At 31.2% G+C, this 12,450-nt stretch overlaps 2 protein-coding genes across 2 annotated transcripts; one reads left to right on the top strand and one right to left on the bottom strand.

The window, feature by feature from the left end:
- Positions 1–804: 804 nt before the first annotated feature.
- Positions 805–2,285, top strand: LOC125820306 (ankyrin repeat-containing protein BDA1-like). The gene is made up of 2 exons (XM_049499749.1): positions 805–1,377; positions 1,470–2,285. Exons 1-2 carry the CDS (start codon positions 805–807, stop codon positions 2,283–2,285), a joined length of 1,389 nt encoding a protein of 462 aa, XP_049355706.1.
- A 3,612-nt stretch (positions 2,286–5,897) lies between these two features.
- Positions 5,898–7,891, bottom strand: LOC125819955 (cyclin-U4-1). Its single transcript, XM_049499362.1, has 2 exons — positions 7,505–7,891; positions 5,898–6,478 (listed from the first exon to the last, which is right to left on the bottom strand). The coding sequence occupies exons 1-2, from the start codon at positions 7,843–7,845 to the stop codon at positions 6,187–6,189; spliced, it is 633 nt and encodes a 210-aa protein (XP_049355319.1). The 5' UTR covers positions 7,846–7,891; the 3' UTR covers positions 5,898–6,186.
- Between the last annotated feature and the right edge of the window lie 4,559 nt (positions 7,892–12,450).

Here is a 12,450-nt window from a genome sequence, read left to right as displayed (position 1 = left end):
CTCGAAGTGTAAATTGAACCCCGAAACCTCTTTGATATTTTCAAATGATTTTTTCTGTTTAAATCTTTGAAAATTATAAGTTTTCTTAATTTCTTTAAAAAATTAAGTGGCGACTCTTTCTAAGTATTTCTCAAATTGATTTATACTTAGAACATTTCAAAAAGTGATTTTTCTAGAGATAGTCAAATTACGGCAAAACAGGGGGAAAGTCTGTCATAGTTGCAGTTGTATTTGTTACACTTATTTGTTCTATATAGCCACTTCTTGAATCCATAGGGGTATTCATTAAAATTTGTTCATAATCATTCATCAAAATCATTGAAAGCCTTTTGAATTTGATCACCTGTTCTTGAGATGATAGGCTTCAACATAGATATTGAGCAAACTTTTACATTCATGAAAGTAGCTTGACGTGTTGTTTTCTTGACACTTCCCTAGTATTTTACTATTAAACAAACTCTCAAATGAAGACCAACCTGTGTCAAGTCTGAATTCATACACTGAACATTATTCTATATTATCATTGACTTTGAATACCAGATGAATACCATATAACGTACACATAAGTTGCTTGACATGTTGAACTTAAATATCAAAAGAGAGCAACTTATTGATAACTAACATTTGTCTTACTATTCAATAAACCTGAGATTGCCAATTATTAATTCAAGAAGAGAACTCTCATCTTAAACGAGTCGTACTGAATTTAACTCCCTTTTTCTCCATACCAAAAGAGTTGAATTTGAGACTTCCAGGGCTGAGATACTCCTTTGCGCATATTGCATGATTCTTTGGTTAAAATAAATGGACAGAAGACTGAGGGAGGCTGCCCAAAAAGGAGATGTGCAACACTTGCAAAGCTTGATCAAAGAAGACACTCTTCTGCTCAGGGGAGTTTCATTAGCAGGTTGCGAAACTCCTCTGCATATTTCTTGTTCGAGTGGCCATCTTGAGTTTTCTAAGGAGATCATTCACCTGAGGCCCGAATTTGCAAGAGAACTAAATCAGGATGGATTCAGCCCTTTGCATATTGCCTCAGCAAATGGAGATATAGAGATTGTGAAGGAGCTATTGAACGTTGACTACAATCTATGCCTTCTCAAGGGGAAGGACAGAAGAATTTCTCTTCATTATGCAGTAATCAAAGGCAGAGAACATGTCATGAAGGAGCTTCTTGTGGCTTCTCCAGACTCAGCAGAAGAAGTGACTGCTCGTGGCGAGACTTGTCTTCATTTAGCTGTCAAGAATCATCAGTTTGAAGGATTCAAATTATTACTTGACAACCTCAAGGAATTTAACATGTATGATCTTTTAAACAAGAAGGATATCCAAGGAAACACTGTTTTGCATCTTGCTGTCTCAACTAAGCAATACGAGGTAAGTATCTCTACTATCTTCATTATGCCTCTTTTGTCTCTTCATGTTGATTTTAAACTTTATTTAACATATGAGAGCAATGATTCATTCAGGTTGTTGGTATATTGCTCGATGAGAATGTTGTTTCTAAGGGAACAATTGAGATGAATTCTTTGAACAAAGGAGGCCTTACACCTTTGGAAGTACTACTTAAGGAATCTGGAGATAGAGATATTGAGGAAATTCTAAGAACATCTGGTGCTGTATCTGCTGAACTCTTGCAATCTTCGCAACAAGAAGCTTTGCCACAATCTTGGGTTGTTCCAGTTCAAGATCCATCAAATGAACAATCCAGAAGAGAACAAACAAGGGACGATGGGCCTCGATCTAATTCTAAGAAGCTTCAGGATTTCTTCAAGTATAATAAGACCAAAGATTGTCCAGGAAATGTAAGAGACACCCTTCTTGTGATAGCCATTCTAATTGCAACAGCAACTTATCAAACAGTGCTTAGTCCACCAGGCGGTGTTTGGCAGGACACTTATTGGCCTGAGGGAAGTAAGAGCAACAACAATGATGTCAATATGGAGTCCTCGCGACGTATTGCAGGACAGTCAGTGATGGGAACCAACAATCCAATTTCCTATGGCTTGTTCTTGGTTTTCAACTCCATCGGATTTTTCGTATCCCTCCATACAATAAATTTCCTCACCTTAGGATTTCCTTTGCAATTGGAACTGCAGGTCTCACTTGTTGCCTTGATAGCAACCTATGATACTGTGATGTCTGCGATAACGCCTAACTGGGGAATATCTCTCTTCTTTTTTATCTTTTCTTCAGTCTTTCCATTTTTGTTGCCTTGCATTACAAAGTTGGTGAGAAACTATTGCAAGAAACCTAGATTCTTGTCAAGAATTACAAACTGTTAAGTTACTTGAACAACATCTTTCTGTATTTATTCTCTTTGAGGTTCAGTCAGGATAGATTCAGATTCTGCAGTAATACTTGTGTATGATATTCAATTATAATCTCTTTTACTTTAAGATATTTTTCTTCTAATCAATCATCTTGATTAATTTATGATAATGGAAAATGAACTAATGGATACATTTCATACTGATACAAACAAAAAGATCCTAGTCAATTTGATCATAGAAATAAAAAAATCTCTGTTGGTGATTTCTTTCTATCTGTCTAAGCATCGGTGGACATAGTTCGCCCAAAATAGGTGCTCAATGGAAAGTAGATGTGAGTGCAAGCTGGCCTAGACATCACCGTTATAAAAAAGAAATAGGTGTTCAGTGTTCAGTGGAATAGTAGATGTGGGCTTATGCCTATTATCTAATGACATTAGTACGCGTTTCCTGATGATTCAGCCTAATCCTCAGGTGTTTTTTATGCATTTGACTTGCATTAGTCATACTTGGTTGGTTAAACAACCTTTAAATATCATAAAAATCCAATATGAATAAGAAAAAATGCAGAATGTGTCATTTTCTATTCAAGATTAATCATTCTTAATTCAAGAAGAAACCTCTTAAAACTTCTGTAAAGCATTTTACTCGTTTAGACACCTCAACACATCATCTTCGCTATGTTAGTTGAAACTCCAAATTACAAAATGATCATCTAGACACCACCAAATTTTATGTGCCACTTTAGTGTTGGGTGTCCGCGCAAGACACAATGGGGACAAACCGAAGTGTTTAGTTGTCAGTTGAGACCAAGTTGAAGTGTTCAGATATGCACTCTCAAAATTGGAGTGCTTACTTGCCAGCTGAAGCCAAATATTAGATCCTCTTATTAAAGTAAAATAATGTTTTAAGTGCTTATCCACACCTCAATTTTTTATTGTTTTTTTTTAGAAGAGTATTTTTAGAGGTACGTCCACAACAAAAGATTTTGATAATTCATTTGAATTTTTTCTTCCCCTTTACCCTTTATGTCGTTAACCAGAAAGAAGATAATGACATAACAGATATACTGAAATCCCTTGAAATAGAGGGTTAAAAACACACAGAAGAAAACAATATTTTGGAGAGAAAATGTGTCAGTCTCAACTCTCAAGTGGTCACATGCACAAACATTTGTTCAATTCCATGGAAGAAATTGGAGTTCAGAGCGGTTACATTGTATTACAATTATGGCAATTTCATTGCACATGCACTCGACAAGGTATGGGAGTAACTTTCTTGTATTATTCTATTTTACAATGTGAGCGAGGTGACAAATCTCAGTAGCTGAGTTGATTGACTTCCTAAAATTACTGAAAATCAAGTTCTCCTAAATTTTCTCATGATAGAAATTACAGTCAAACTCAATATATTTAGTTCTTTTCTAATAAATTGAATTTGAAGCGATATTAAAAACAACTTGTTATCACATGCACCAAAATGTTATTGTGTAGTATACATCAACCTTTAACGTGATATCTATGATTCTATTCCTGTAATTTCATATGTAGATTTATATTCAATTTTTTCAATGGACCACGATACAACATTTTGTTTCTTACTTCTCAATTATAGGAAGTTTCCACTTAACAAATACACTGTAACCAATAGTGTACTTTAATTTTTATCCTGTCCAATCCACGTCTGCAAATGTGAAAATGTTCATGATTGCTAAATGCTACTAATATAATACGTCAAGTCCAAGGGCTCCATTTAAACAACATAAAATTTGTTCCACAGTAACTAAATTTTGACCGTAAATATGGACATCGACAAACTGGCTACACTTTCTGCAAAAGTAATATTTGTATCGTCGAAAAAATCGCCATAGTATTAGCTCATAACATTAGCCAATGCTAAACTACATAATTTAGACATATTTCACTACCATATATATTATTGTGACGAGCGAGATGAGAGATTTACTATGTATCCAAATTATACCTAATTTTGACCCCATGTATCTGAGATACATGTATCAGGATGTATTCGAAGACATTAAAATCTGATAAGATACGTAATATTACAAACTTGACTCATGTATCTAAGTAATTAACTTCCAAACTGGTGATATTTATGTAAGTTTCCAGTAAAATTGCAAATTTAAGTACTTTTTAGCGGTACATATAAACACTAGACAACCAAATATTTGATTTGAATTTTAGCTCCCTATTTCCCCTTTTATGTACTGAAAAGATGAAAATGACTTAACATATATACAAGACATATTGAAAGAAAAAGAAAGAAAAATATATATATCTGTCTCAAGTGTCAAGTTGGTCACATGCACAAGCATTTGTTCACTTGTATGATTAATTGCACATGTAGTATGTTCCCCCTGCCCAGAATAAAATACAACTGTCAAGGTGCATGCCTTCACTTGTCTTTACTACCACAAATGACTATAACACAAACTTCATTGTAATTATATATCTAGTAATTCTCTTTTAGTGCATTTGCTTTGTCAATATAATCTCACCCACATACTTCTTCTTCATCACCTTTTTTATGTCCCTTTCTTCATTCGTGTCTCTTTATTATAAGTGACAAATGGCCCAGTTGAGCGGATCAAGATGAATTGAGTTAATAAATGGGTGGATTATTGATCAGTTCAAAAGTTACTTAGATTGAAATGTGTGTCATAATCCAAACTGTTCAACTCTCTTATTTAGTTTTAATTGCTTTATTTGATTTTCTATTATTTTTTAGTATCTTGTAAAATTATTATTTTTCGTTATTACAAAAAAAAAAATGAAAATATTTCTGGATCAATTTGCGTTACATATCAGTCTAAACTTTGATTGGCAGAGCTAATAAATAGATGGATCAACAATCATCCCAAATTTGAACAGGTCAATAATCAACTCAAACTAAGGCGGAATGTCAACTCAAACTTGGGTGGGTTGGATGAGTTATGAATCCATGGGTTAATTTTGTCACCTCTGCTCTTTATAAACTATCTATGCATTTTACAATTAATTTTCAATTTTACACTCAATTTATTTTGGGTGAGCAACAACAAAGTTCTTCAATGGGAATTATTATTAGATAAGAAATGCTAGTAATGTAAACATTGAACTCATTCAGCTCAATCGAGACAATTTGAAATTGATAGTGGCTATTTTACAAATTAATAAAAAGTTTAAAAGTGGCTAGTAACTGCTATTTTTATATTAGAATTGGAAGTCACCAAGAGATCACTATCTCAAATACTGTTATATTGCAGTTCAAATATAGTGAATTAAAATTTGGCTCAATACATCAATAGCCCCTTAAACTTGCTAGGATATTTATTCCAATTGAGCACCTAAACACATGATAAAATGTTCTTATTAAAGACAAACACTCAAGTTTCAAAAAAGCTTTTGTACGTTATCTAGTAAAAAAGAACAATTCAGTGCACAAAACATTTTGTATTATCAGAACTTTGATATGGATAACCTACCCTATCTAATGCAAACACTAATGACTGCTTCCACGGCTCAAACCCATATATAAGCACAACATATTAAAAAATTGTGCAACTCTGATCTGTATAAACTATAAACATGCCAACCTGTGTTTTTGATAGTGTCCTAATCATACAGATCATTGGAATCTTGACTTGGATAACAAGAAGAAGTATCTAATACAACAGAAAACAATAAAGAAAACAACTTTTTTTAGCCAGACTGTAAAGCAAAAGCAACACCCATCTGTACATACCATTTCATTTCATGAGTTCTTCTAAAAGCACCCTCAAAATGTTGCCAAACATAAGATTTAAAAACAAAAACAAAACACAAGAACCACACATCTTCCCCTTCTTCTTTTTTCAGTACAATTTTCAGTTTAATCAACCCTACACCTAACCTGATAACTACATTAACAATACTAATCAAACAACTAGTTGTTGTTGTTGTTGTTGCTGCTGCGAAGACGATTCATCTTCGTTGAAACAAATATATTGAAGCTTTGGTGATCTTACCATAAATAAGGAAGAATCTTCAAAATTCATGGGTGGTGACTGCATTAGCATCTCTTTTTGTAGATAGGCACAATAAGTCTGGAAAGTAGTGGGAGTTACGTTTAAATGAAAACCCAATCCAAATAGGAAATCCACTTCAAGAAAGTTCATCTCTGTGATGCTGATTCCTCCAACTTTTGCATAATATGCATTATTGTAGTACCTATACATATAATAAAATAATTTCAGCTTACACTTTAACTACACTTTATATATTAAGTGTGTTAATCAATTGTGATTAGAGAAGAGGTGAAAGGGTCATTAATGGAATGTAGCTTTCAAATCAAATGAGAATGTGTAATCTTGGCCATATAACTAAAAGAATTTGGTGGCTCTATTTGAAAGTGGGGTTGATTTTTTTTTAAATTCAAAATTAAAGGAGCAAGCAAGTTGCATTGTCACTATGTTGCCATTATTTGATTTCTTAACCAATCATTAAGCATTTGGTAAGTGCTAATAAGAATATTAGGAATAACTCGTTAAGTCATAAGATATGCGTACATCTTTTTTTCTCAAAATTCTTTATAAAATTATACTAAATATGTTATTGTTATTGCATCGATATTAAATAAATTATTATTCTGTACTAAGAAAGGGTATAACTTAATGCAACCTCCAATGTCTACTATGTAGAGTAGTAATTTAGTAATAATTAGTATACAACTAAACATCAAAATACATTGCCTCTTTCCTTTTTCTATTTTTCTTTTTTTGCGTTTTGTTTCTTTTACAGCAATTCATATTATGGAAATATACCAATGAGAAAAACTAAATCCATATAAAATTATGAAAACACTCTGTTTACCCACAATTTTTTTCCTAAATTATGAAAATTACTATTTCAAAATCAAAATTCGAAGAAAATCCATGATTCAATAACCCTTTCAAGTTAAAAAAAAAACAAAAAATATTGTTTTTTAAAAAAAATTTACTCAAATTTCAAACAAATTGAGATCGGCTAATATATATGAATCCTCACTATCAATATCTATTTTTAAAAGTCAAGGATGGCCCTACAGAACAATTCGCATTTGTATTTAAAAATTCGCTTAACATATATAAATAATTCATCTAGAACTTATGAAGCATTTTTTGTCCTCCTTCCAAAATTCAGAACTAATAAACTCAAAATCTTAGCTTCGTAATTGAATTTTATAGGCAATTAGAGAAAATTGAGTAAATTACTTACATATCATCCATGAATTTAGCAGCAATCATGACGCTGGTGATAAGCAGGCGATGAATATTGAAGGAGTTGATGGGCAAAGAAGGTTGGCACTGAGTAAATCGATCGAGATAAACATAAGCAACAACGAAACAACAAGGACTGCAATTTGCATACTTGAAAATCCTCTCTAAATAGTTCTGAATTGAGATATTTGGCCGTGAGAGTCCATGAAAAACAGAGATCTTCTGTGGTTGAAATCGGCCATTGATATCGTTAGCTTCAGCGACGCGTTGGAGAAGAGAAGATAAGTAATCGATGAGTTTCGGCATCAGATTTTGATTTTGAATTTCCAGTTCTGCCATTGTTGTTGTTTTGGTTTGGTACAGAGAAAAAAAAAAAGGAAAAGGGAGAAAGGGGATGCGTATGAGTGTGTAATGTGTTGTTTAGATGTTGTAATATATAAGGGATTTTTGTTTTTGTTTTTATTTTTTTCCTATTTTGTGAGGTTTTGTTTTTTTTATTATAAAGAATTGTTGTTTTTTTCGTATTTTGTTTGTATTTAATTTAATTTTTATTTTATTTTATTATCTTGTAAGTAACAACCTGTAATGTTGGTTGTTATTTTTTGGTGGGTAACTTTAGTTGACAAAACTAGCCTTGTGAATTTGAAATATGTCATTTGAGTCTATGTTGATGTTGATTGGGTTTTTTTTGACGGAATACATGGAGATTTAATGAACTTGATGTGTTTTATTTAGTGCACGATAAGTACACTTTTGAACATGACATTTTCATATCTTTGATGCTCTCAAACAATTTGACCTTGGTTGAGAATATCATCTCTTATGATTGTCTATCTTAATTGTATATATCTTAATTATTCTATTAAATTTTGTTACTTTCTACTTGCACAAGTATTGAGTAATTCTTAACTTAGATCAATAGAAACAAATCGTTTTGTAATTAATTTCTTTCTCTACTTGTATTTGAAAACCCGATCTCTCTCATCTTTTCAATCGACAATATTGATCGCTAGACTACAAATTGAATTTTAAAAAAGAATTGTTATTTTTGCTTCTTGTATTTTATTTTTGGGGTGTCTTTTAGGATTGAAAGTTTATATTGGTATTGAGCTAGATTTGGATTCTTTAATTTGAACTCAAGTTTGTGAGAGAGGGAACGATAGTTTGGTTTGGTTGTGTTGAGTACTTACCTTTTCTTTTAAAACTTAAAGTTATTAATTATAAGCTCTTTTCCCCCCTTTCTTGTGGGAAAAAGTGTTAGAAAAATGATAATGGGGAAAGAGTGATGGGCATGCCTTTTAGATTAATTATCATGTGATTACATGTGGATTAGTGTTCCATACATGTTGATTGTAGGTCCCATTTTTCAAATTAAAATGATCTTTCATGTGTTTTGATTCTATGAGCAATTAGGTTACATAATTAGGATTTTGTTTTGCATCTTAATAACACTTTAATACAACAATGTTCTTGCTTTTCCAGCCATAATTATAATTTGTAGGCAAAAAAGGATCCAAAAGAAATTAATCAATTAAACAGATCGGCGCGATTAGATCTCTCCACATTCAAATTTCAAATTATATTATTGAACCTATTTAAACAATAAACTAGATTTTCATATGCTAATTATACATAAATCTTGATTATAAAAAATAATAATCATAAAATTAGAAAAAAAAATTGTTTAGATCTTGAGGGCAAAATAGAGAAACTAATAGAAGAATAAAAAGCATAGAATATACAGCAAGGTTCATTTTTAATAAGCTTTTTTGTCCCTAATAAGTCATAGTTGGCAAAGGTACATTTTCTTGCTTATTCACAAAAAAAAACAAGGTGCATGTCTGTGCTCATTTTGTCTACTGGCATCATGTCTAGGCTACTATTAGAAATCACACTTTTTTATTTATTTATCTACATATACCCATCATTGTTGGTGCATTAATGGCAAATCTTTTTTGATAGTGTAAAATAATTTTTACATTCTTTTGTTACCTATTGATAATAATTATATTTTCAGAGAATCAGAGGTAAGCAACATAACTTATTATTCCATCCATAAACTCGTTCGAGAGGAATAATATCGCTATATGATTCTATTGTTTGATATTGTGTTTCTTGTTCAAGAGATTAAAAAAAAACAATTTCAATCAAAAGTAAATGGAATAATTAAATATCTCATGACAAGGTTAAATTTTTGTTACCAAGATGAAATTTAATTTCTTCCTCTAAATTAAATAATTCATTCCAATAAAGGCTGATGGAACTATCAGAAATTTGGTGAATGACAAATTGGTTCCAACCTTATATGAATCGACTCATTTTCATGTACTTGGTCATTAAAGATAGTGATACTGACATTTTGATATTTATGTTGCTGAAAGATAGTAGTTGAAGAAATAATTAAGATGAATGTAAATTTATTCGAAGAATACCATTATTAGAAAGAAAATATGAACACAATATTCAAATTAATAAACAATTGTATTTGCCCTCCCGAGTATTGATACACATATAGTTAGATATGTAATTTGAGTTGTTAAATACGTATGTAAGTTTTGGGTCGTGGATCGCCCATGTGGACCGATCCGATCCGACCCAATTTGTTTCATGCCTTAACCAAATTAATTAATTGGATAAATCTTTTTAAAGGATAAGACAGAACAGTTACAAAGTAACTGTTCAACCTCTCCTTAAAAGACTCCTAGTGAGAGTGTTTTCCTAAGTAATATGAAAAACGTGAAAACAGAGAGAGGAAAAACGTTTGAAAATCAGTACACAGAAAAAGACTTCTAGTTTGTGAATAGATCTTTGTTTCCCAGTGATTCAAAGACGGACTTGAGTGCAATCCTGTCAAAGAAGCAGATCAACGACTTCCGCTGCGGATTATAAGGTACATAACTCGTTGTTGAATACCTTAATATTCCTTCAAGGTAGATTGAGCTGAATTTGAGCAGGTTAAAATGAGTCGAGTTAATAAAGGATGGATTATTGATACGCCTAAAAGTTACTTATAGTAAAATGAATTGGTTATGATTTCAGGTCACTATAGAAGATAATGAGTTGGTTATTAGAAATTTAAAAGATGAAAGAGTGTATATTAGGGCAGCTACTTTACTACCTTACTTTAAGAAATTGCCAAAGGTTCACCATTTGTTTGGTGTTACCTTTTCTTGAGGTAAATATCTTACGAAATCAATCTCTTAATAGCAATGTTCTAAATTTTGCTTTCTAACATGGTTACAATTAGTTACTTCATCTTATATAATAATTGTCATATTAATTGTTCAAATAATTATGTTTATTGTGACAATGACATAACTTCTCACCTCAAAGACGTATATTTATTGTATAGATATAAAATTGTAAAAAAAGATTTAAATAGTTTTCTCGATGGAAAAGCTTTGTCCCTCTAACTTTACCCGAGTACGTACTTTTTTTATGTAGCACGAACTAACTGAACAAACAAAGTAACCAGGCTTATAATTGATCAATCTAACGTAGTTCAAAAGAAAAGGAACAAAAAGAACTCAATTATAGTGTTTTATTAAAATTTCTATAAACGTATTAGTTGTTATAACAAGAAAAAGGTGAAATTATATTAGATCATATATAATCAAATACTAAATAAAGGTATGAGACCAAAAAAAAATAATCAACAGAATGTGCAAGAAAGAATAAAGGTTAATTCTTTTTGACACTTTTTCACGCATGTTTTGTATGAAGGGTCAATACAATTTTTTTTATTGTATAATCATGTCATATTCACTTATAGTAGGTAATTTGACTTATTTTTAAGATTATAAAATTCAATATTTTAAGAAAATTTATTTGTAAATATCTTTTGTATGACCTAATAGATCTAAGATTGCACGTTTAATCCTTTAAATAGGATGATCTTTAATTTTTGCTTTTTAACAATAGAACTTTTTCTTTAGAAATTAAAGGTAGGTCCGGAGATGATTAACTTGTTGCGAGTAGGATATTATGATTAAAAAAAAATACAAACTAATGTCCTTTGAAATAAAAACCAACACAAAATAAGGACAAAAATGCAAATGGAATGAGCCTTAAAATTCTTCTGACTATTAGCGTATTTAACTTAAACTCAATCATGAATAACACTATTCTCACCAAAGATTTAGTTTGTCAATATCATTTGAATGTTATTAATTATGTACAATATGTATAACTCTTGAGGGGTTTCGTGTCGTTTTCAACAATTTAGTGTTTTACGTCCACATAATATACAAATATCCAAGCATACAGCTGGATTATATGAACAATTAAAATCTAAAACCTAATTTTATCTTAGACAAAAAATTATAAGACATTGGGACTAAATCCCCCAACTCCACGTTACACATGTGAAAGAAATCCAAAATGAGAAAGCTGTTAAGCCAAATTATTTCAAATGAATAAAAGAACTGATTATTTTTGTGTTAAAATGAAAAGAATTGGTTCATTTTTGTATTAAGTTGATAAAACATGCAATTAATTTCTACCTTACCAAAAATTAATTTGTTGCAGTATTGTTCTGTTATACTCTCTCTCTTTTTTTTTGTTACTATCTATTGTCTTTTGTGTTTCCTTTATGTTTTTTTCTAGACTGTTTGTTTCAGTTGGTGGTCTATCGAAAACACTCTCTACCTCATTTCTAAAGTAACTAGGTAAAATCTGCATACACTCTATTAGGGGTGTACATGACCGGGTTGGTTCGGGTTTTTCAAATATCAAACCAAACCATTTGTGTAAAATTTATAAATTTATAAACCAAACCAAACTAATAAAATTCGGATTTTTTCGAATTTTTCAACCTCAGGTTGGTTCGGGGTTTTCAAATACCAAATCAAACCATTGAGTCGAATTTTTAAATTTATAAATCAAACCAAACTAATAAACCTCGGATTTTTCGGTAAAGTTTGCATACAAACATATAATTAACTT

Source organism: Solanum verrucosum, unplaced genomic scaffold, assembly GCF_900185275.1.
Source record: "Solanum verrucosum unplaced genomic scaffold, falcon-dt-bn FXZP01000020.1, whole genome shotgun sequence".
Classification (NCBI taxonomy): domain Eukaryota; kingdom Viridiplantae; phylum Streptophyta; class Magnoliopsida; order Solanales; family Solanaceae; genus Solanum; species Solanum verrucosum.
Note: the sequence above shows the minus strand (reverse complement) of the source record. Positions and strands in the feature narration are given on the sequence as shown.

Excerpts from the sequence above, each read along its gene's own strand:
- LOC125820306 (XM_049499749.1), top strand. The coding sequence starts at position 805 with ATGGACAGAAGACTGAGGGAGGCTGCCCAAAAAGGAGATGTGCAACAC. Across the intron at positions 1,378-1,469 it reads TCTCAACTAAGCAATACGAG|GTTGTTGGTATATTGCTCGA; the intron begins GTAAGTATCTCT and ends TGATTCATTCAG.
- LOC125819955 (XM_049499362.1), bottom strand. The coding sequence starts at position 7,845 with ATGGCAGAACTGGAAATTCAAAATCAAAATCTGATGCCGAAACTCATC. Across the intron at positions 6,479-7,504 it reads GCTAAATTCATGGATGATAT|GTACTACAATAATGCATATT; the intron begins GTAAGTAATTTA and ends TTATATGTATAG.